Source organism: Olea europaea, chromosome 2 (genome assembly GCF_002742605.1).
Source record: "Olea europaea var. sylvestris chromosome 2, O_europaea_v1, whole genome shotgun sequence".
NCBI lineage: Eukaryota > Viridiplantae > Streptophyta > Magnoliopsida > Lamiales > Oleaceae > Olea > Olea europaea.
The window spans coordinates 17,840,708-17,866,812 of NC_036238.1; the positions used below are offsets into that span (position 1 = coordinate 17,840,708).

General features: G+C 39.8%; 2 protein-coding genes across 2 annotated transcripts; both read left to right on the top strand.

Annotated features, from left to right (window-relative positions):
• Nucleotides 1–3,641: 3,641 nt before the first annotated feature.
• Nucleotides 3,642–14,853, top strand: LOC111412755 (delta(14)-sterol reductase). Its single transcript, XM_023043673.1, has 8 exons — nt 3,642–3,769; nt 3,905–4,022; nt 4,137–4,207; nt 5,020–5,076; nt 5,776–5,867; nt 12,413–12,460; nt 12,810–12,930; nt 13,013–14,853. The coding sequence occupies exons 1-8, from the start codon at nt 3,722–3,724 to the stop codon at nt 13,061–13,063; spliced, it is 606 nt and encodes a 201-aa protein (XP_022899441.1). The 5' UTR covers nt 3,642–3,721; the 3' UTR covers nt 13,064–14,853.
• Nucleotides 14,854–16,778: 1,925 nt separating this feature from the next.
• Nucleotides 16,779–17,745, top strand: LOC111373175 (delta(14)-sterol reductase-like). Its single transcript, XM_022995679.1, has 4 exons — nt 16,779–16,799; nt 16,931–17,061; nt 17,411–17,531; nt 17,614–17,745. The coding sequence occupies exons 1-4, from the start codon at nt 16,779–16,781 to the stop codon at nt 17,662–17,664; spliced, it is 324 nt and encodes a 107-aa protein (XP_022851447.1). The 3' UTR covers nt 17,665–17,745.
• The last annotated feature ends 8,360 nt before the right edge of the window (nt 17,746–26,105 follow it).

Consider the following 26,105-nt stretch of genomic DNA (forward strand, 5'->3'; position numbering starts at 1 on the left):
ATGAGTAAAAGTAAAAAATGAGAGGTAAATGAAGTTATTTATATGGAGGGAATACGGAAGGCCAAAGATCGCCATCTTGAGCCGTTCAAGATGCGACACGTGGCACACATCCAAGCCACCCCCTGCAATGTTCATGAAACCAAATTCTCGATGCTATAGCTCGATAATAACATCGAGAAGACGACGTCATCAGATCCTACGCACCCATCCATTGAGTATGAGCTCTACGAAGGAGTGCGCGGGGGCCAGTGATATTGCCAAGCTGAACACTCGAGGATTGGTACGTCTCGAGGACTATTGTACCTCGAGGACGTTACATAATCTTATGATTCCATTCTCAAGGTCTAGTCCTCGGGGTTTTATGGTCTTCGGGATGTTTTTCCCGAGGACTCCATTTCTCTCCCCAAAATTCATAAGTCCTTGGGGTGAAGTAATCGAGCACTACCCTTCCAACCAAACTCTTTATCTGAGCCCATAAGAAGTCTTACATTCTAAGGACTCTAATATGATTCAAACACCTCAACTCAGGACTCCTACGTCCACAAGAACTCTATGTCAACAATAGTATCATTGATCATGCAATTATATTACAAATAATATACTTTTTTCAAGCAGGACTCTATTGGATAAGAACGTCCCACTTATTCAATCCTACTAGGAGTACACTACCTACCGCTATAAATACAGACCCAGGTCCATTATTCAGGTACGTTCTACATACACAACTTTCAGCATATATTCATCTTTGAATCCCTTTTCTGACTTAAGTATCGGAGGGGCGACGAGCACACACCTCGTTGCTTTTGTTTCAAGTATTTGGAAGGCTTTGTTTGTGTCCATATCAGTCATCATCCTCGGGATCCGCAAGGTATGATTTTTGGCAGTATCAGAGGACATTCTAACAACTTGGTGCCCTGGCTTCCTCTCTTCTTCCCTACCATAATGCTTAAAAAAGGGGGAATAGTCTAAACTGTAATTAAGCTCCAAACATACAACATATATCGGGACGCAACATGAAGACGCTGTCATTTGCCTCTGGGGATTACATCTTTGCACGTAAGATGAAACGGAGGTAAGGGAAGTTATGGATGGAGTTGATTTGCTGTAAGTTCAGGGACCATTCTTAGAAATTTCAAAGTTGAGTGAGTATAACATGATAGTAGGTAAAGTAGAGTGACTCATAAAACTTTTTACTCCAAAAGCTTGCTAGCAGTAACAGGTAAGCGGCAGTGTTAATAGTGGCGTTAATCTGGGCCAGTTTTCCCAAACCCGAGATGGGCCTGATTAAAATTACTTGCAATGTTTGGGCTTATATTTTGACATTTCATCCCATCTCATTTTAGCCCTTGTTTGATTTTATGTATTTCAAAACTCTTCATTTTTCATACACATTTTTAACTAGATATTTACATGATAAAATATTTTACACGTAAATTCAATATCTTTCTTTAATTTTTTAACCATACATTCTCCAAAAGTTTACCATTCAAAACATTATTTTTTCCCAATTTCTCTTTATAATGGTCATCAAACAGGGACTTCATGGTAAGAGGAGACGACGAAGAACCTGTTTGGTATGATTTTCGCTTCTTATATAAAAAATTCTCTAAAAACATTTTAAATTAGATAAAGTACTTCAAATTATCTAAACAATTTCAAAACCAATTTCTTCGTGACAATTGCATGGCCAAATGGATGGTGAAAATCTAATCAATTAAATATGTATTTAAAAAAAAAAAAAATATTATTAAATTTTATTTATGAAATAATTGATTTAAAAAATAGTTTACTAATTAAACATATTAAGGTTGCAAATCAATGGCCTTGTTTGAACCGCATTCTTTGAAAAAAAATTATATTCTTAAATAGTGATTTGATATTATTTCAACCCCATATTCTTTTATAAAATAATATTACATGTAAATACAATTTTTTTCCTTATTTCTTAACTATAATTTTTTCATCAATCTACCATTTCAAAGTACATTCTTTCAAAATAATGTGGTTCAAACACATATAATTTGATCACAAATTATAAAATTAATTGGTTACAAAATAATTCTCGATAATAAATAAATAATTCACAAAATAAAAAATTTTATTTGTTACAATTCATTTATCGATCACAAATTATGTGCTTGTTTGGTAGATATTTTGATAATTGATTTTTTGACTGTAATAGATAAAGTGGGTCCTAATTGTGAGAGAAGAATTCAAAAATAACGATTGAAATAATGAAATAACGGTCAAAAAATTGATTTCAATTGACTTTTAAGCTATACCAAACAAGATCTATCAATTATTTGGTCACAACTTAATAAATTGCAATTCACAATTGCATTTTTTAGGTCATATATTATTTATTGATTATAATCAACTAAATAATTGATCACAAATACCCCCCATCCAATTTTATCTATCCACAACAACCACCACCATGACCACCATCGCCTCACCAAACCATACAAAACCACCATCAAAGCAATCACCACACGCTACATCAATGCAAACCACCACCACCATAGTAACCACACCCCAAACTTCGACACCATAATTGCTTCGAGATTGCGACATCACCAAATACCCTAACACCAAATCGATGGTGCTTTGCACACCACATGTGACCACCACTAACACCATAAAAATACCTCAAAAATCACCACAAAAACAACACAAAACCACCACGAAAATAACCTCAAACCACAAATATATCACAAAAACGCCACCACAAACTCATCATCGTTACTGCACACAGCGACTATCGGAGCATATGCCGCTCACTCTGAGTTCGTCGATGCTCGAGGTGAGATTTGAACAACATGCATGACGACGATTAGATCATCGCTGTGCAATGCGAACTCAAGCGCTCATCACAGTGGCTGATTAGCAACACTGGATTCACTGCCGCGTCGGCGCACAACGATGAAAGAAAGGAAAAGAGTGAAAGAAAAAATGAAATAGAGAAAAAAAAGGTAGAAGATATTGTAAAGAGAGCGAAATAAGGACGAGAACCACATATGAAAGAGAGAAAAAAAATGAGCATAAGAAATTGTAAAGGGAGAAAGAAGAAATTGAAACGGATTTAAAATTTAATTTTATAATATTATTAATATTGAATTATTTGATTTTTGTATTAACAAACTTTAAATTTGATTTTTAAAACGGTATCTTAAAAATTTTGGTTCCATGTGATTTCCACTTGATGTTTATCCCCAATTTCAATAATTCGCTTCTTCATCTTTCCCATTATGAATTTCGTCAATTTAACCCCTGTCTGGTTATTTTAAAATTCAATTTTTTGGTAAATTTTAATAAAAGTTAATAAAATATGTAATTAAATAGTTGATAGAAATTGTGAATTTAATTAAATGTGATTAAAATTAATTAATTAATTATTTTATTTTAGATTTTATTAACTTTTTTTTAGTAAAATCAGACAAAAATTGTGAATTTAATTAAATGTGTGATTAAAATTAATTATTTATTTGATTTTTATTTTATTTTATTAGCTTTTTTATTTTAGTGAAATCAGTCAGGGACTTAATTTCAGAAACTAAACCGGAAACCGGTTCGCAGTTGAAGCTGAACCGAAAAGCAAAAATAAAAGATTGAATCCAAACACACCCTAAACAAATTGTTTCTTTCCCCGCAGGTATTGAAGTGACTGGGCAGACTGGAAGACTCAGCGACTCTAAACACTGCATCCATACAGAGTTCATCGATGGATCTCGATTCACTTATCAGTTCTCTCCTTCCGTCATGGACTTCGGTCAGTCCGCCCTTTTCTCTCTCTATATATGTACGTAAGTATATTGCTGTATGTATAAGAGTACTTGTGTAGTTGTAACGACTAGTTTTTCTTTTTTCTCTGCTGAAAATGGAAAAAAAAAAAATAATGGAATAGGTTGCTATGCTGCTATCATTCTTTACTTACTTGGGAATCTCCGGATCTATTTTACCGGGAAGAATTATTCCTGGGGTGACTTTATCAGATGGCACTCGACTCCATTACCGTTGCAATGGTCATATTCTCTCTCTGATTCTACATTTGTGTTATAAATTAATTTAGATTGTTATTTATGCTAATAGGATTATAAATTAAGGAATTTTTCATGATTTTTTAAAATTTTTTTTAGGTATGTTATTGCTTCTGTTGTTAGTTTTGTCACTTGGAGCTGCTGCGGGGATAGATCTCGTGTCACCCTCGGTAAGTCTTCACGATTATCCTCCTGAGTATCTATAATATTTATTTTGGAACAGAGCCTGACTGCTGGTTGAAAATTCCCGGTCTTAATTTTTATAAATGAAACGGTCAAAATTCAACATTACATAACTTAGTTTAAAAATACACATTCTTCATCTTTATATTAACTTTTGCACATTCAGCGGTTTTTGGAAATCCATGCGACATCAGACCTTTATTTCGTAAATCATCTAGGGTACAGGAACCATTTATAGTCTGCAGATGAAAACTGGTAACCAATTTTTAGTCTACAGATGAAAACTGGTAAGTAATTTACAAGTGTAAAATCCCTTCAATGCCTTTGCTCTGTCAATCTTAGTATAAGATATTAGAAGACTGATTCAAAAGATTGTTGCTTTCAATTTTATAATTGAATAGGCTTTTCCAGATAATGTGCCTGCCAAGTGTACCTTTGTTGATTGAAAAGGAACTAAACCTGCACATACTGAAAATGTGCAACCCGAAGCGAAATAAAAGTTTGACAGGCAAGTAAATATTAAATTATCTTAAGAGAATATATGCCACCCCCCCAACCCCAAACTTGAGCATAATATTAGTTTAGTAGTGATCTCTTAGCCTCTCTGACTTGACAATAAACAACAGCCGTGGGAATAGTACTCTTGAATAGTAAATCCAAATGTACAAAAGTTATGCACGATTGTCAAAGGCTCATAAAGCTACACTTTGTTGCGTTGCATTGAAATATCCAATCTACAATATGAACTCCTAGTGTTTTGGTTCTGTATGGATGCAATAACATCATGACTATTTTGTAGGCAATTGCAGATAGAGGGCTTGAGCTTTTGTCAACGACATTTATATTCAGTGTGTTTGTAAGTTTCTATCTTTACTGCTTGTTTACTTTATTTGTGGGATTTCTAATAGTAACAGTAGTATGATGATGATGACAATTTGAATTGACAATCATATTTTGTAAGTTGGTTAGGGTTTTGCACATTAAGGAGAAACTGATCGAGTGTATTCAGCGAAAGCTGTGAGATGCAACAGCTAGCAAATTGATTGAACTAGTGTCAATAGTGAACTTAAAGAAAGAGGTTGACTTTATATCATGTTGGTGAGGTATTGAGAAGAACTTTTATATCTGTGGTTTAACGCTGGAGATGGCCCTTGCTAGGGAGTAGAAGAAGACATACCATGTAGTCAAATTTTAATAAGTATTGGACGAGGTTTAACCAACTCGAATCAGGTTTTTAACATTGGATGATAAGCAATAAGTGGTTTATTTAAAATGTCAGTATCTAATAACTATGTTATTTGCTCTCAAAGTTCTCTTTTTTCCCTTTTAAAATATAATCAAGTTTGTTGTAGAGAATGAACAGTGGAACTTTGTAGCTATGGCTATTATGATCATTGATGACATGAAATTTGTGTTGAATAATTGATACTATTGAAATTTCCATAGCGCTGATTAACGTCTATGATCTCCAACTGTTTAGTAGTTGTATTTTCTTATATATCGCAGTATTTTTTTTTCCCTCTCTTTTTAATTTATTTAATCCATACATTGCCAGGTGACTTTGATACTCTATTTGACTGGCCGTCAATCCCGCAACCAAAGTTCTTCGCTGAAGCCCCATGTTACAGGAAACTTGATCAATGACTGGTAATTCAATCCTCTCCTTTGATATGCAGACTTTTAGTCAAGGTTTCTACTAGCCTTTAAGTTAAATGTTGTAATTTGAGTTTTACAGTTAAGCTGCTGCCATCCTATGATGGTAGCTGGCTTCTTGATAGACAACATATGTATTCAAACCTTATAAGAACTGATGACTCTAAATGCTTTAAATTGGAGGGGATTATAGAACTCCAAATAAACTAGTTAAAGATATCTGGGTTATATGAGTGATTACCGTTGTTTTTGGAATGAATTGATTTTTTACCAATCATGCTCACAGAGATTATATTGGGACAAGATTGTCTTCCAAAGTCCAGATCAATTTCTCCTTCTAGAGCAGTGTTTCTAAAGAAATTGATAATTTTCCTCTTATTCCATAATGGAGAAATCTTACAAAATAAATAGAAGAGAGAACATAATCCCAGCATCTAATAATGGGATATGGTAAAATCTTTCTAAACTAATTCCTCTAAATAAGGTAAATAACTAATTTAAGAAAATTGGGAATTTGGCTAACAATCTACCCAAATCCTTCAACGAAATAATAATTAGTAAATCCCATACATAGATATTTCTGAATTTCTACACTCCCCCTCAAGTTGGATAGTAGATGTTTGTCATTTCCAACTTGGAACTCAATTCTTCAAAGTTTGTCCGAGGAAGGGCCTTGGAAAGAATGTCTGCAATTTGTTGGCGAGTGGAAGTATGCTGAAGAGTTATGGTCCTATTATCTATCTTTTCTTTGATGAAGTGACGATCTATCTCGACATGTTTGGTCCAGTCATGGTGTACAGGATTTTTTGCGATGCTTATTGTTGCTTGGTTATCACAAAACATAGTCATTGGTTCTTCTACAGAAATTCACAATTCACTTAGAAGTCTTCTTAGCCACATTCCTTCACAAATTCCATGAGCCATTGCTCTAAATTCTGCTTCAGCGTTGCTTCGAGCAACTACTAATTGCTTTTTACTTCGCCAAGTTACCAAGTTTCGCCACACAAAAAGACATTATCCTGAAGTAGATCTACGGTCTGTAACCGAACCTATCCAGTCAGTGTCAGTAAACACTTCAATCTTCCTATTTGAGTTTTTATGGAAAAATAGCCCTTTTCCTAGTGTCATTTTTAAATACCTCAAGATTCAATAAACATCTTCCATATGTTTCTCCGTAGGACTGTTCATAAATTGACTGACAATGCTTACTGAAAAACCAATAGCTGGTCTAGTGTGGGAGAGATAAATCAACTTGCCAACAAGTCTTTGATGCCTACCCTTATCCACTGGAGCACTATCATCCTTGTTTCCAAGTTTAACATATGAATCCATGGGAGTTTTTGCTAGCTTGCACCCTGACATTCCTGTTTCCTTTAAGAGATCCAGGACATTTGCTTTGTGAGACCGAGATTCCCCTGTGTGATCTAGCCACCTCCATGCCTAGGAAGTATTTCAAATTTCCCAAGTCTTTAATTTCGAATTCATTGGCTAGGAGTCTTTTAAGTCTGCTCATTTCTTTTGAAAAATCCCCTTTCACAACAATATCATCTACATATACTATTAGAATAGCCAATTTACCTTCGGGAGATCTTTTGATAAATAGTGTGTGATCAGCTTGACATTGAATGTACTCATATTGTTTGACCACTTTGGTGAATCTGTCAAACCAAGCCCGTGGGGATTGCTTTAAGCCATATAGAGACTTTTTAAGTTTGCAGACTTTGTTAGCTGTAGCAGATGTATTAAAGCTTGGAGGAATTTCCATGTAGACTTCTTCTTCAAAATTACCGTTCAGGAAAACATTCTTTACATCTAACTGATAAAGTGGTGAATCCAAGTTAGATACAAGAGATAAGAGTACACGAATGGTATTTAGTTTTGCTATAGGGGCGAATGTCTGTTGGTAGTCTATTCCGTAGGACTAGGTAAACCCTTTTGCCACAAGACGAGCCTTGTACCTTTCTATACTACCATCAGCTTTATGTTTGACAGTGAAAATCCACTTGCAACCCACTGGTTGTTTTCCTGGTGGCAGCTCAGTAATGTCCCATGTTTTGTTCTTCTCCAGTGCTTGAATCTCCTCTAAGATAGTTGTCTTCCATTTAGGTATTTTGATTGCCTCATGTGTGGAAGTTGGAACCACTACCTGATTGAGATTGCTGACAAATGCATGGAAGCTAGGAGAAAGACTCTCATAGGATACAAAGTTAGAAATAGGGTGATTAGTGCAAGATCTTGCACCCTTTCTCAAGGCAATTGGTTTGTCAAGTTCTTCACTAGGAAGCTCAATATTGATAGGCTCAGATGAGGTGTTACCCGGTAATTTTCAGAAATGTTTGAATTCGGGTTGGATTCCCGACCTTGCTCATGGCGTGTCGGATTCTTCACCCCTTCCTGTATCCTTTTCTTCCTGGAATAAACAAACAACTTTGGAGGAAAGGATGGACTTGAATTATAGGGGACATGACCTGAAATTTGTGGTGGCTCAGTTCTGGGTTGTGGAATTATTATAGTGGACACATCACTCATGATTTCGACTTGAGGAGTAGGAGAACTAGGAGTAGTTGACCTGGAATTACAGGTGTTGTAATAGCAGGGGAGATAATGTGCCATAGCTGATATTCACGTGAAAGATTCTCCCCTTGAATATCAGTTTTAGCGTAATAAGGCTGATGTTCAGAGAAAGTGACATCCAAGGAGTTGTAAACACGTCGTGTGATAGGGGAATAGCGCTTGTACCCTTTCTGATTTGGGGAATATCCTATGAATATGCATTTGAAAGCCCTGGGATTAGGTTTGCTCCTACTATGAGAATGGATATGGACATAGGCAGAACACTCGAACCCTTTCATGGGAATGGTGGAGATAATTTTCGTGTTTGGATATGATTTTAAGAGTTTAAGACTTAGAGTTTGAAATTGAGTACTCGAGAAAGCATTCTGTTTATGAGATATGCAGCTGATGGAACGGTTTCCCCGCAAAATTGTTTAGGAACTCTAGTGGTAAACATAAGTGACCTAGCAACCTCAAGAAGATGCTTATTTTTTCTTCCAGCTGCTCCGTTTTGTTGTGATGTGTTAACACAAGAGCTTTGATGTACTATCCCCTGACTTAATAGATAATCACCTAGAACTGAGGCAAAATATTCCTGTGCATTATAAGTTTTCAACACTTGTATTTTTGGTTTGGAATTGAGTTTGTATCATAGAGTTGAAAATTTTAAATATCTGACCAACCTCAGATTTCTCTTTCATAAGGAATACCCATGTGACGCGAGTGTGATCATTTAAGAAGGATATAAACCATCGACTTTCGGTTATATTTTTAATTTTCGATGGTCCCCAAATGTCTGAGTGAATTAATGAAAAAGGATGTGACTTTTTATAAGAAAGACTCGGATAAGAATTTCTCACTTTTTTTGAGAATTGACAAATTTCACATGAAAATTTATTTGAACTTTTATTCTTGAATAACCACGGAAAGAGTTTCTTAAGGTACAAAAAATTTGGATGACCTAATCGATTGTGATATAACATGATTTCACTATCTTTATTGGAAACAGAACATGACATGACGTTATTTTGAAATTAACTTCAGGACACGGCCTTGAGTGCTTGTCTATCCGAAGAATTATCAACTTTGAGGAAATAAAGCCCCGAACACACTTCAGCACTGCCAATTGTCTTCCTCGAATCCAAATCCTAAAATTCACACAGTTTAGGAAGAAATTTAGCACTGCAGTTTTGGTCACGGGTGAGTTTATAAACAGACAAGAAGTTGCAGTCAAGTTTTGGCACAAATAAAACTGAATTAAGTGTTAATTGGTCGGAGATACAAACAGACCCAATACCAACAACATTAGACAATGAACTTTTTGCAATTCTAATGGTAAGGTCTTCATTGCATGTTTTATAATTTCTAAAAATAGAGATATCACCCGTCATATGATCCGAGGTACCGGAATCCACTATCCATGGGCTTTGTTTTACTTGTTTTACATTTAGGGCATTTATAAGGTTACCTGTTTGAGCCAAAGAACCTGTACCAATCACGCTGGAATTAGATGCTGAATTATTCTGTAATTGAGTGAACATTTTCTGGAGTAGTTCCATTTGTTCTTTGCTGAACAGGTTTGGTTCTGAAGGAGTGAAATTATCGTTGACTGAGGTAAGATATCCATGGCTCTCTTTGTCATTTGAAGACCTAACAGGTTTCCAATCAGCTGGCTTACCATAAAGCTTTCAGCAATTTTCCTTGATATGACCAGATTTGTGACAATGATCACACCAGGGTCGCCCCTTCCTCGGTTTGTCAGTGTTTGTTGGTTGTCAGGAACCATGCACAGCAAGGGTAGATCCTTCTCCAGTGGATGAAGAAATTGGTGATTCCATCATCACTTTTCAATGACTTTCCTCCAAGCGAACCTCTGAAAAGGCTTCTCCGATGTTGGGCAGTGGCTTTGTTCCTAAAATTCTTCCACTTACTCCACCAAGATCCTTGTTTAATCCCATCAGGAATCTAAACACACATTTCTTTTCGATGATGTTCTTGTGAAAAGCATCATCTCCAGGACATTTCCACTTGTACACTTCAAATAGGTCAAGTTGTTGCTTGAGACGTTTGAGGGAATTGAAGTGTTGGGTTACAGAAGAATCTCCCTGCCGCAGATCATGAAGGGTACTCTCAACAGAGAATAGTTCTGATGTATTTTCAAAACTGGGATATGTTTCTTTGGCGGCATCCTAAATCTCTTTTGCTGTACTATAGAGAAGAAAATTTTCCCCAATTTCGTTAGTCATAGAGTTAATAAGCCATGACATTACCATGTTATTTTCAGATTTCCAGATTTTAAATGCTGGATCTTCTTTCTTTGGAGTGGTCATTGTTCTGGTGAGATAATCATCTTTGCTTTTTGACAGATGAACATCAACCATTGGAGGTAGTTGTGACCGTTCAATTTGTGGACGGTGATGGGAAGAGGACTGCTCTCAATCCTCCATTAAAATTTCTGATGACAGTTTCAATTTCAGAAGTGGCTTCTGATGTGGAGCTTTGCCTTTCAATTGTCATCCCGTAATTTGTCACGAGGAAGAGAGGGATTCAGAAAAGCTCTGATACCATAAAGAAATTGATAATTTTCCTCTCATTCCATAATGGAGAAATCTTACAAAATAAATAGAAGAGAGAACATAATCCCAGCCTCTAATCATGGAATATGGTAAATTTTTTCTAAACTAATTCCTCTAAATAAGGTAAATAACTAATTTAAGAAAATTGGGAATTTGGGTAAACAATCTACCTAAATCCTTCAACGAAACAATAATTAGTAAATCCCATACATAGATATTTCTGAATTTCTACAGTTTCTTATGGAGAAACCAGGTCATATGTTCCCCAATAGTTCGTTATGATTGTAAATAGAGCATTGACAAAAGTGCTACAATGAAATTTTTGTATTTTGAATGCATATAGAGGCTAAAGGAAGGGATGTTAAGAATTTCTAGCATAAAAGATATACCAAGAGTAAAATGCAGGTTTGAAGGATATCTTGAGACGGGGATGCACCTAATTGGCTAATTCTCAGGAATTTGTAGATGTATCTCCAGCGAGTTACTTCAACTGGCTTCAGATCTGGTGATTGATCAAAGTTAACATTATGACTAACAAAATAAAAGATGGATGCAGCTCAATTGGAGCTCAAGTATGTTCTGTTTGTAAGAGGAATTATTACAGGATTAGGTGGTAACCAGATGACACTAATTGTTGACATGCATAGGATGAGAGAAAATCCTAAACTTCAGACCTTACTGGACACAATTGATTTTACTGAAAAGATTCTGAATTGTCATGGCCAGTGGATACGATTGGATTACGTCAGTAGCAAACGTTTCTGGATTCTATATCCAACTTATCATGCTACATAGTCATTTCTCAATGTCCACACTCTACGTCAAATAATTAATATTCCCTTGGGGATCATAGTGTGCATGCTTATATTCTCAGTAGAAGTGTTGACGTGAGTTACTGGACACAATTGATTTTACTGAAAAGATTCTGAATTGTCATGGCCAGTGGATACGATTGGATTACGTCAGTAGCAAACGTTTCTGGATTCTATATCCAACTTATCATGCTACATAGTCATTTCTCAATGTCCACACTCTACGTCAAATAATTAATATTCCCTTGGGGATCATAGTGTGCATGCTTATATTCTCAGTAGAAGTGTTGACGTGATCAGACTTTTAAGTTTTTTGTTTGTCTTAGTAGGACAAACTTAGCAACCTAGTTCCAACTAGACTGAATGCATAGAGTTGCAGAAGAGGTTTCAATGACAAATTCTGGACAATTCTAAATTTGCAATTCAGATTATTATATTTTTTAGACAAAGATGAAAATTTTTTGAGTAGTAATATCATTCCAAGGTATTTTGTTTTTCATTTTTTTAATCTCTAGTTATATTTTATTTATAACTTTTCAAGATTGCAAATTGATGGATACACTGTTTTATTATTGCTTCTGATTATGTCTTTCTATAGGTGGTTTGGAATACAGCTGAATCCTCAATTCATTGGCATGGACCTCAAGTATGTATCCATTTTGTAAAAACTGGAGTTTCTTCTGTTATGAGAGTTTGAGTCTCCTTCTTCATATGCATGGGCAATCATAGTGTGTTCACTTTGCTTGTCTAATTTGCAACTTAATATTTGAAAACCTCATTAGATATCAGATAATGACTGCATTTAACTTAGGTGGAAACACTCCCCATTCCTTTGGAGGAAACAACTTGTTATGGACCATTCCATTTTCCATTTTATTCAAAAATATATTTCACCACTGCTGTCAGATCCCCACCTGGCCTATTTACGTTAGTTATTGGAATCAGTAATATAATGTCTCTAGCATTTTGTCACCATGGATTCAATTGTCTTGTAGATTCTTCTTTGTTAGAGCTGGAATGATGGGATGGCTTCTTATAAATCTTTCCGTTCTTGCAAAATGTATTCAAGAGGGCATCTTAAGCAGATCGATGATTTTTTACCAGCTTTTCTGTTTTGTAAGTGGTGATGTTTTAATTTTCCTGTTTTGAGTACATTCGTGTACTTGTTAAATTGCCTAATACTTGTATCTACTGGCAGCTCTATATTTTGGACTACTTTTTCCATGAAGAGTACATGACCTCCACGTAAGTGTATTTTTTCTTTTCTTTAAACTATGTTGTCAGCTAATCTGGTTTATTCAGTTTATGTAATTGTTGCATCATATTACTAAGCTGTTCTTCATTGGTTGATACCATGTGGTCATATTGATTTATAGCCAATCCTTTTATGTGTGAAGAACTTTCTTGTAGAACATTTACCCAGGAAGTGGTTACTTACGGTGACCTCCTCCATCTTCCTTTTAGATGAACTCCTTTACTAGAAACAACACTATTTTCCATTTATAGATTTTGCATCTAACTGTAAGGCTGGCATATATTGTGAATGGAACTATCTACAAAGATGTTAACTATCCATGCTGTTTGAACTATGATGCATTGCAACTTTATTTATTTATTTTGATAAACATTGCTTTTGTTAACTGTGTGTCCATATTTTCCGTTCAGCAATGCTAAAATGAATCATCACCGTTCTCGTTTAGTGTTTGATCTGGTATGAAGACTCACCTGAGCATATTCATGTACTTATTGTGTTTCAAGACATTATTTACTGTGTTAAGAGTTTGATAAGAACCTGAATTGATGGAACAAACTCGTTTACCTAAGAAGAGTAAACTCAATGGAAATGAGTGAATTTTATTGAATTGAACGTAAACTGTGACTCCAACAAACCAGAGCATTCGAGAGGCTCTGTACTCTCCTACCAGACTCCTGATTTTTCTCTGCTGTTACCTGCCCCTCCCCTTTACATTTATTGACAATTTCCCTGACTGACTCACTACTCTCCCCCCTAACAAAATAACAGAATAACAACTGCATGCTTAATTAATTCGAGAGGCCCTTACTCCTTTTTGTGTATTTAAAAATCACTGGGGGTCTATTAATACCCCCCCTTCAAAATCCACCTTGTCCTTAAGGTGGAAGTTTGGAAATTGCTGGCGGATGTTTTCAACTGACTCCCAGGTGGCTTCGTAGTCTGAAGAGTTCTTCCACTTGATCAGAACTTCAGGACCCAAGGCTGAACTTGCTGAATTAGAACAGAATTGTAACACTCTCTCCAGTTCCACTCTGCTCGAGGTCTCCACAGCAAGGTGTTCTGGTAATTCTGAAACAGTTTGAGTATTCCCGACAGCCTTCCTGAGCTGCGACACATGAAAAACCGGGTGGATAGCTGACTCCGGTGGAAGTTTCAATTTGTAAGCAACCTGCCCCACTTTGGCCTGAACTTCAAAAGGCCCATAATATTTGGGAGAAAGTTTTGCTGATGATCTCTGAGCCACAGACTTCTGACGGTAAGGATGCAATTTCAAATATACCAAGTCCCCAACTTTCAACTAGAGATCACGGCGATGCCCATCGCTTCTTGCTTCATTCGTTGTTGGGCGCGCAAAAGTTGCATCTTGAGGTGCTGGAGGACTTCATCCCTGCTGACCAAGGATTGTTCTATTGAGGAAACTACAGTCATTCCCTTCTGAAAAGGCATAACCGGCGGAGGATCAAAACCTTACACAATCTGAAGGGGAGTCTGCTTCAAGGCGGTGTGAAAAGAAGTATTATACCAAAATTCTGCCCACGGTAACCACTGCCCCCATGATCGTGGCTTACTTGAAGTAAAACAACGCAAGTATGTCTCCAAACACCGATTGACGACCTCCGTTTGGTCGTCGATTTGTGGATGGTAGGCTGTACTCCTTTTAAGGACTGTCCCCTGAGCCCGAAAAAGCTCCTTCCAGAACTTACTCGTAAAAACTCGATCCCTGTCTGACACAATAGACTGTGGAATTCCATGCAACTTAACAACTTCTCGTATGAAGACTTTAGCCACTACTCGAGCTATCCGTTTGTAAGTTTTGAGAAATCCCGAATGACCACCGATTCTCGAGTCGTGATATTCCTGTAGGACCTTCTCAATGAATGGGGATGATTTCGGTAACACTAATCTGCTTTGTAACACAAAGTCCCATCCACCACCGAATAGCAGTTTGGTCCCCTCCACTTGATTGTATGTGGGCAATGATTTTGCTTAACTCTTTGTCCCTTGCTATTGCTGTTTTTACCTCATCCACTTCTAACACCCGGGGCCTTGATATTTCCAGAAAACTCACTATGGGTCCCATTCTTGAGAGGGCATCTGCAGCTCTGTTTTTCATACCGGGCCGATATTGAATTTCAAAGTCAAAGCCAAGGAGTTTAGTCAACCATTTCTGATGTTCTTTACAAACTAAGCGCTGCTCCAGAAGAAATTTCAAACTTCGCTGATCAGTCCTTACTATAAAATGTCTGCCCAGTAAATAGTGCCGCCACTTCTGAGAGGAAAACACTATGGCCATCAATTCCCGCTCATAAACTGATTTGTGTCTAGCACTCAACGGAAGCACCTGGCTGAAGTAGGCAATGGGATGCTGTCCTTGCATTAAAACAGCCCCCAACCCGTGGCCCGATGCATCGGTTTCCACCACAAATGCTTGGGAGAAGTCGGGTAAGGCAAGAACGGGCATTTCAGTCATTGCTGTCTTCAGTTTGCAGAAGGCATCCTCTGCCACCTCACTCCAGTTAAACCCGTCCTTTTTCAACAATTCGGTAAGTGGCCAAGCAATCACCGCATATCCTTTTACAAAACGTCGATAGTAGTCGGTAAGCCCCAAAAATCAACTTAGCTCCCGAAGGTTCCGAGGCGATGGCCAGCTGCACATTGCCTTTATCTTAGACTTATCCGCTGATACTCCTTGTCCCGATATTATATGGCCCAAGTATTCCAATTGAGGCTGTCCAAAAGTGCACTTCTTCTCATTTACGTATAGCTTGTGTTGCTGTAAGCATTCCAAAACAATGTCCAGATGTTCCTGATGCTCCCTCAACGAAGCACTGTACACTAAGATGTCATCAAAAAAGACCAGAACAAACTTTCTGAGATAGGGTCGAAAGACCTCATTCATCAAACTTTGGAATGTTGCCGACGCATTTGTCAGCCCAAACGGCATGACAAGGAATTCGTAGTGGCCTTCATGAGTACGGAAAGCCGTCTTTGGCACATCATCCGGTTTCATTCTTATCTGATGGTACCCCGATTTAAGATCCAGCTTTGAAAAGATGGCTGCCCCATGAAGTTCGTCCACCAATTCATCGATCACTGGTATAGGAAATCTATCAGGGACGGTGACCTTGTTCAACGCTCGGTAGTCTACACAAAAACGCCAGCTCCCATCTTTCTTTTTTACCAACAAAATTGGGCTAGAGAATGGGCAGCAACTGAGTTGGATTATCCCAGCCTCCAGCATGTTTCGCACCAATTTCTCAATTTCATTCTTCTGGAAACTCGGATAACGATATAGCCTAACGTTAACCGGGACTGCCCCCACCTGGAGCACAATCCCATGGTCATGGGATCGTGATGGGGGAAGCTCATTAGGCCACTCGAAGACTTGGTGATGCCGCCGCAATACTTCAGTAAGCTCGTCAGGGCCCTTGCTCACTTTCTCTTCGTTTCCCAAACTCATACTTCCCAGCTCCAACAATACCCCTTGGTCACCCTCTTTGAAGTTTCTGAATATCGACTTAATAGAGACCTGGGTCTTCTGCAGGTTAGTTTCTCCCTGCAGTAACACCTCACGCCCATCGACCTTAAATTTCATCGTCAACCTCCCCCAATCCACCTGCATTTGTCTCAATGTTCCCAACATCAGACTTTCAAGTTTTTTGTTTGTCTTAGTAGGACAAACTTAGCAACCTAGTTCCAACTAGACTGAATGCATAGAGTTGCAGAAGAGGTTTCAATGACAAATTCTGGACAATTCTAAATTTGCAATTCAGATTATTATATTTTTTAGACAAAGATGAAAATTTTTTGAGTAGTAATATCATTCCAAGGTATTTTGTTTTTCATTTTTTTAATCTCTAGTTATATTTTATTTATAACTTTTCAAGATTGCAAATTGATGGATACACTGTTTTATTATTGCTTCTGATTATGTCTTTCTATAGGTGGTTTGGAATACAGCTGAATCCTCAATTCATTGGCATGGACCTCAAGTATGTATCCATTTTGTAAAAACTGGAGTTTCTTCTGTTTTGAGAGTTTGAGTCTCCTTCTTCATATGCATGGGCAATCATAGTGTGTTCACTTTGCTTGTCTAATTTGCAACTTAATATTTGAAAACCTCATTAGATATCAGATAATGACTGCATTTAACTTAGGTGGAAACACTCCCCATTCCTTTGGAGGAAACAACTTGTTATGGACCATTCCATTTTCCATTTTATTCAAAAATATATTTCACCACTGCTGTCAGATCCCCACCTGGCCTATTTACGTTAGTTATTGGAATCAGTAATATAATGTCTCTAGCATTTTGTCACCATGGATTCAATTGTCTTGTAGATTCTTCTTTGTTAGAGCTGGAATGATGGGATGGCTTCTTATAAATCTTTCCGTTCTTGCAAAATGTATTCAAGAGGGCATCTTAAGCAGATCGATGATTTTTTACCAGCTTTTCTGTTTTGTAAGTGGTGATGTTTTAATTTTCCTGTTTTGAGTACATTCGTGTACTTGTTAAATTGCCTAATACTTGTATCTACTGGCAGCTCTATATTTTGGACTACTTTTTCCATGAAGAGTACATGACCTCCACGTAAGTGTATTTTTTCTTTTCTTTAAACTATGTTGTCAGCTAATCTGGTTTATTCAGTTTATGTAATTGTTGCATCATATTACTAAGCTGTTCTTCATTGGTTGATACCATGTGGTCATATTGATTTATAGCCAATCCTTTTATGTGTGAAGAACTTTCTTGTAGAACATTTACCCAGGAAGTGGTTACTTACGGTGACCTCCTCCATCTTCCTTTTAGATGAACTCCTTTACTAGAAACAACACTATTTTCCATTTATAGATTTTGCATCTAACTGTAAGGCTGGCATATATTGTGAATGGAACTATCTACAAAGATGTTAACTATCCATGCTGTTTGAACTATGATGCATTGCAACTTTATTTATTTATTTTGATAAACATTGCTTTTGTTAACTGTGTGTCCATATTTTCCGTTCAGCAATGCTAAAATGAATCATCACCGTTCTCGTTTAGTGTTTGATCTGGTATGAAGACTCACCTGAGCATATTCATGTACTTATTGTGTTTCAAGACATTATTTACTGTGTTAAGAGTTTGATAAGAACCTGAATTGATGGAACAAACTCGTTTACCTAAGAAGAGTAAACTCAATGGAAATGAGTGAATTTTATTGAATTGAACGTAAACTGTGACTCCAACAAACCAGAGCATTCGAGAGGCTCTGTACTCTCCTACCAGACTCCTGATTTTTCTCTGCTGTTACCTGCCCCTCCCCTTTACATTTATTGACAATTTCCCTGACTGACTCACTACTCTCCCCCCTAACAAAATAACAGAATAACAACTGCATGCTTAATTAATTCGAGAGGCCCTTACTCCTTTTTGTGTATTTAAAAATCACTGGGGGTCTATTAATACCCCCCCTTCAAAATCCACCTTGTCCTTAAGGTGGAAGTTCGGAAATTGCTGGCGGATGTTTTCAACTGACTCCCAGGTGGCTTCGTAGTCTGAAGAGTTCTTCCACTTGATCAGAACTTCAGGACCCAAGGCTGAACTTGCTGAATTAGAACAGAATTGTAACACTCTCTCCAGTTCCACTCTGCTCGAGGTCTCCACAGCAAGGTGTTCTGGTAATTCTGAAACAGTTTGAGTATTCCCGACAGCCTTCCTGAGCTGCGACACATGAAAAACCGGGTGGATAGCTGACTCCGGTGGAAGTTTCAATTTGTAAGCAACCTGCCCCACTTTGGCCTGAACTTCAAAAGGCCCATAATATTTGGGAGAAAGTTTTGCTGATGATCTCTGAGCCACAGACTTCTGACGGTAAGGATGCAATTTCAAATATACCAAGTCCCCAACTTTCAACTAGAGATCACGGCGATGCCCATCGCTTCTTGCTTCATTCGTTGTTGGGCGCGCAAAAGTTGCATCTTGAGGTGCTGGAGGACTTCATCCCTGCTGACCAAGGATTGTTCTATTGAGGAAACTACAGTCATTCCCTTCTGAAAAGGCATAACCGGCGGAGGATCAAAACCTTACACAATCTGAAGGGGAGTCTGCTTCAAGGCGGTGTGAAAAGAAGTATTATACCAAAATTCTGCCCACGGTAACCACTGCCCCCATGATCGTGGCTTACTTGAAGTAAAACAACGCAAGTATGTCTCCAAACACCGATTGACGACCTCCGTTTGGCCGTCCGTTTGTGGATGGTAGGCTGTACTCCTTTTAAGGACTGTCCCCTGAGCCCGAAAAAGCTCCTTCCAGAACTTACTCGTAAAAACTCGATCCCTGTCTGACACAATAGACTGTGGAATTCCATGCAACTTAACAACTTCTCGTATGAAGACTTTAGCCACTAGGGTGCCGTGAAGGGATGCTTTAACCCAATGAAATGCCCATATTTGCTGAGTCGATCGACCACTACTAAAAGAGTGTCCCACCCTTCAGACTTGAGCAGCTCTTCGATGAAGTCTAATGAAATGTTAGCCCACACTGGCTTTGGAATCAGCAACGGCTGCAAGAGTCCTTGAGGAGATAAGGACATGTACTTATTCTGCTGGCACACATTGCAGCGGCTCACAAATTCCCTGATATCCCTTTTAATCCCCTTCCAATATAAGTTTTGAGATATCTCGAATGACCACCTACTCCCGAGTCGTGATATTCCTGTAGGACCTTCTCAATGAATGGGGATGATTTGGGTATCACTAATCTGCCCTTGTAACACAAAGTCCCATCCACCACCGAATAGCCAGGTTGGTCCCCTCCACCTGATTGTATGTGGGCAATGATTTTGCTTACTCTTCGTCCCTTGCTACTGCTGCTTTTACTTCATCCACTTTTAACACCCGGGGCCTTGATATTTCCAGAAAACTCACTATGGGTCCCATTCTTGAGAGGGCATCTGCAGCTCTGTTTTCCATACCGGGTCGATATTGAATTTCAAAGTCAAAGCCAAGGAGTTTAGTCAACCATTTCTGATGTTCTTCCCAAACTAAGCGCTGCTCCAGAAGAAATTTCAGACTTCGCTGATCAGTCCTTACTATAAAATGTCTACCCAGTAAATAGTGCCGCCACTTCTGAACGGAAAACATTATGGCCATCAATTCCCGCTCATAAACTGATTTGTGTCTAGCACTCAACGGAAGCACCTGGCTGAAGTAGGCAATGGGATGTTGTCCTTGCATTAAAACAGCCCCCAATCCGTGGCCCGAGGCATTGGTTTCCACCACAAATATTTGGGAAAAGTCGGGTAAGGCAAGAACGGGCACTTCAGTCATTGCTGTCTTCAGTTTGCAGAAGGCATCCTCTGCCACCTCACTCCAGTTAAACCCGTCCTTTTTCAACAATTCGGTAAGTGGCCAAGCAATCTCAGCATATCCTTTTACAAAACGTCGATAGTAGTCGGTAAGCCCCAAAAATCCACTTAGCTCCCAAAGGTTCCGAGGCGATGGCCAGTTGCACATTGCCTCTATCTTAGACTTATCCGCTGATACTCCTTGTCCCGATATTATATGGCCCAAGTATTCCAATTGAGGCTGTCCAAAAGTGCACTTCTTCTCATTTACGTATAGCTTGTGTTGCTGTAAGCATTCCAAAACAATGTCCAGATGTTCCTGATGCTCCCTCAATGAAGCACTGTAAACTAAGATGTCATCAAAAAAGACCACAACAAACTTTCTGAGATAGGGTCGAAAGACCTCATTCATCAAACTTTGGAATGTTGCCGACGCATTTGTCAGCCCAAACGGCATGACAAGGAATTCGTAGTGGCCTTCATGAGTACAGAAAGTCGTCTTTGGCACATCATCCGGTTTCATTCTTATCTGATGGTACCCCGATTTAAGATCCAGCTTTGAAAAAATGGTTGCCCCATGAAGTTCGTCCAGCAATTCATCGATCATTGGTATAGGAAATCTATCTGGGACGGTGACCTTGTTTAACGCTCGGTAGTCTACACAAAACGCCAGCTCCCATCTTTCTTTTTTACCAACAAAATTGGGCTAGAGAATGGCTGCAACTGGGTTGGATTATCCCAGCCTCCAGCATGTTTTGCACTAATTTCTCGATTTCATTCTTCTGGAAATTCGGATAACGATATGGCCTAACGTTAACCGGGACTGCCCCTGCCTGGAGCACAATCCCATGGTCATGGGATCGTGATGGGGGAAGCTCATTAGGCCACTCGAAGACTTGGTGATGCCGCCGCAATACTTCAGTAAGCTCGTCAGGGCCCTTGCTCACTTTCTCTTCGTTTCCCAAACTCATACTTCCCAGCTCCAACAATACCCCTTGGTCACCCTCCTTGAAGTTTCTGAATATCGACTTAATAGAGACCTGGGTCTTCTGCAGGTTAGTTTCTCCCTGCAGTAACACCTCACGCCCATCGACCTTAAATTTCATCGTCAACCTCCCCCAATCCACCTGCATTTGTCTCAATGTTCCCAACCACTTCATTCCCAGAATTAAATCAGTACACCCTAATGTCAGAGGTAAGAAATCATCCACAACCACAAGGCTTGGCAGGGAGACGACTACTCCTTTACAAATGCCCACCCCCTTCACCGACGACCCCGTTCCCACAGTGACCCCATATCCGTTGGTGCCCACAACCGGAATTTGTAGCTTATTTACTAACTCCAGGGAGATGAAATTGTGGGTTACCCCACAGTCAATGAGTACCACCACCGCACGACCCAACAGCACCCCGGTCACCTTCATCGTTTTTGGATTTGTCGTCACCACCACCGAGTTTAATGAAAGTTCCACTGCCTCCTGTACTTCATCTTCCCCTGCCTCTCCTCCCAAATCCGGTGGTTCCTCCTCCTCTTGCACGACAAGAACCTGCAGTTCCCTGTAGCGACACTTGTTACCCGGTTGAAATTTCTGGTCGCATTTGAAGCACACTCTCTTCTCCCTTTTTAACTGGAGCTCTGCATCAGTCAATCTTTTGTAAGGTGTCACCCCCTTCCCCGTCGCCGAACCGCGAGAGACAGGAGTTAGGGGCTTCGGCGGGGCTACTGGACTGCGTTGGATTGGAGTTGTGTTGCCCGTCTGGGAATGTTGGGCGTAGGAGAATGGGCTATAGGTGGTATTGCTTGAATAACTCTTGCTTTTAGTTGGGCCTTGGTGAACTTGGGCCTGGTCAATTGCTTCATTTCGGTCTTCGACCCGTTGGGCCATAACCATAGCTTGGGGCCTTGGGCCAGCCCACGAGGCTTCATCATCCTCACCTCAGTTCTGATAATAGGAGTCAGCCCATTGATGAAATTACTTTCCATTACCTCCTTCGAAAGTGCTGTTAAGTGCGCAACCATGGCTTTAAATTGACACCGGTAATCCCGAACAGAGCTCGCTTGCCTTAGCGCCAAAAATGTCTCCAAGAGTGTCACCTCCTGGGACGGCCGAAAGCGCTCCAACACCAATGTTTTCAGATCCTCCCAGCATCACAGAGGTTGCCTGCTATCTTCCCACTAGAACCACGCCAGAGCTTCTCCTTCAAAACATACAGCCGCGACCTCTATTTTCTCCTCATTTGACAGTTGATTCATGCTGAAATATCTCTCTGCCCTGAAGATCCATCCATCTGGATTATCGCCGTCGAAAATGGGCATTTCTAGCTTCCGGTTCCTGTAATCTGTTCGTGTCCCGTCTTCCCAGAATTTCCTCCCCTCATTACTGTTGCTAGCTTCATCGGCCATGGCCGGTGCTACGGGGTTAGTGGGGGGTTCAGAGGCTGCTTCGAGGGAGGCTTTTTCCTTCCTTTCCCGTTCTATTTTGGTTCACTGCTTCATCATCGCCTCAACCTTCTCCATTAACACCCCAAATTGCCCTTCCAAGGTCTCCACTCGATCAGATAACGTCATTTTCCCCAGAAATCGGATGCTCTGATACCAAAAATTGATAAGAACCTGAATTGATGGAACAAACTCGTTTACCTAAGAAGAGTAAACTCAATGGAAATGAGTGAATTTTATTGAATTGAACGTAAACTATGACTCCAACAAACCAGAGCATTCGAGAGGCTCTGTACTCTCCTACTAGACTCCTGATTTTTCTCTGCTGTTACCCGCCCCTCCCCTTTACATTTATTGACAATTTCCCTAACTGACTCACTACCCTCCCCCCTAACAAAATAACAGAATAACAACTGCATGCTTAATTAATTTGAATACATAGCTGACGTGGCTGCCTCCTTACTCCTTGCGTATTTAAAAATCACTGGGGGTCTATTAATACCCCCCCTTCAAAATCCACCTTGTCCTTAAGGTGGAAGTTCGGAAATTGCTGGCGGATGTTTTCAACTGACTCCCAGGTGGCTTCGTAGTCTGAAGAGTTCTTCCACTTGATCAGAACTTCAGGACCCAAGGCTGAACTTGCTGAATTAGAACAGAATTGTAACACTCTCTCCAGTTCCACTCTGCTCGAGGTCTCCACAGCAAGGTGTTCTGGTAATTCTGAAACAGTTTGAGTATTCCCGACAGCCTTCCTGAGCTGCGACACATGAAAAACCGGGTGGATAGCTGACTCCGGTGGAAGTTTCAATTTGTAAGCAACCTGCCCCACTTTGGCCTGAACTTCAAAAGGCCCATAATATTTGGGAGAAAGTTTTGCTGATGATCTCTGAGCCACAGACTTCTGACGGTAAGGATGCAATTTCAAATATACCAAGTCCCCAACTTTCAACTAGAGATCACGGCGATGCCCATCGCTTCTTGCTTCATTCGTTGTTGGGCGCGCAAAAGTTGCATCTTGAGGTGCTGGAGGACTTCATCCCTGCTGACCAAGGATTGTTCTATTGAGGAAACTACAGTCATTCCCTTCTGAAAAGGCATAACCGGCGGAGGATCAAAACCTTACACAATCTGAAGGGGAGTCTGCTTCAAGGCGGTGTGAAAAGAAGTATTATACCAAAATTCTGCCCACGGTAACCACTGCCCCCATGATCGTGGCTTACTTGAAGTAAAACAACGCAAGTATGTCTCCAAACACCGATTGACGACCTCCGTTTGGCCGTCCGTTTGTGGATGGTAGGCTGTACTCCTTTTAAGGACTGTCCCCTGAGCCCGAAAAAGCTCCTTCCAGAACTTACTCGTAAAAACTCGATCCCTGTCTGACACAATAGACTGTGGAATTCCATGCAACTTAACAACTTCTCGTATGAAGACTTTAGCCACTAAGGGTGCCGTGAAGGGATGCTTTAACCCAATGAAATGCCCATATTTGCTGAGTCGATCGACCACTACTAAAAGAGTGTCCCACCCTTCAGACTTGAGCAGCCCTTCGATGAAGTCTAATGAAATGTTAGCCCACACTGGCTTTGGAATCAGCAACGGCTGCAAGAGTCCTTGAGGAGATAAGGACATGTACTTATTCTGCTGGCACACATTGCAGCGGCTCACAAATTCCCTGATATCCCTTAATCCCCTTCCAATATATTTCTCCAGCTATCCTTTTGTAAGTTTTGAGATATCTCGAATGACCACCTACTCCCGAGTCGTGATATTCCTGTAGGACCTTCTCAATGAATGGGGATGATTTGGGTATCACTAATCTGCCCTTGTAACACAAAGTCCCATCCACCACCGAATAGCCAGGTTGGTCCCCTCCACCTGATTGTATGTGGGCAATGATTTTGCTTACTCTTCGTCCCTTGCTACTGCTGCTTTTACTTCATCCACTTTTAACACCCGGGGCCTTGATATTTCCAGAAAACTCACTATGGGTCCCATTCTTGAGAGGGCATTTGCAGCTCTATTTTCCATACCAGGCCGATATTGAATTTCAAGTCAAAACCAAGGAGTTTAGTCAACCATTTCTGATGTTCTTTACAAACTAAGCGCTGCTCCAGAAGAAATTTCAGACTTCGCTGATCAGCCCTTACTATAAAATGTCTGCCCAGTAAATAGTGCTGCCACTTCTGAATGGAAAACACTATGGCCATCAATTCCTGCTCATAAACTGATTTGTGTCTAGCACTCAACGGAAGCACCTGGCTGAAGTAGGCAATGGGATGCTGTCCTTGCATTAAAACAGCCCCCAATCCGTGGCCCGAGGCATTGGTTTCCACCACAAATATTTGGGAAAAGTCGGGTAAGGCAAGAACGGGCACTTCAGTCATTGCTGTCTTCAGTTTGTAGAAGGCATCCTCTGCCACCTTACTCCAGTTAAACCCGTCCTTTTTCAACAATTCGGTAAGTGGCCAAGCAATCTCAGCATATCCTTTTACAAAACGTCGATAGTAGTCGGTAAGCCCCAAAAATCCACGTAGCTCCCGAAGGTTCCGAGGCGATGGCCAACTGCACATTGCCTCAATCTTAGACTTATCCGTTGATACTCCTTGTCCCGATCTTAGATGGCCCAAGTATTCCAATTGAGGCTGTCCAAAAGTGCACTTCTTCTCATTTACGTATAGCTTGTGTTGCTGTAAGCATTCCAAAACAATGTCCAGATGTTCCTGATGCTCCCTCAACGAAGCACTGTACACTAAGATGTCATCAAAAAAGACCAGAACAAACTTTCTGAGATAGGATCGTAATACATCATTCATCAAACTTTGGAATGTTGCTGGCGCATTTGTCAGCCCAAATGGCATGACATGGAATTCGTAGTGGCCTTCGTGAGTACGGAAAGCCGTCTTTGACACATCATCCGGTTTCATTCTTATCTGATGGTACCCCGATTTAAGATCCAGCTTTGAAAAAATGGTTGCCCCATGAAGTTCGTCCAGCAATTCATCGATCACTGGTATAGGAAATCTATCTGGGACGGTGACCTTGTTCAACGCTCGGAGGCGACTGCCGCAGCGAGCGACTGCAAATAACATTATTCAATACTTTATCATCTTTTACACATATAGTCATCTCTCTTTCCAGGGGCATTGCAAGGCACTGTAATTATCTTGGGGATTTGTTGGTGGCCCTGTCATTTAGTTTACCTTGTGGATTAAGGTAATTTTCTGTGCCGTGCTTCTTGTACTATAATAATGGCACCAACACCAGTA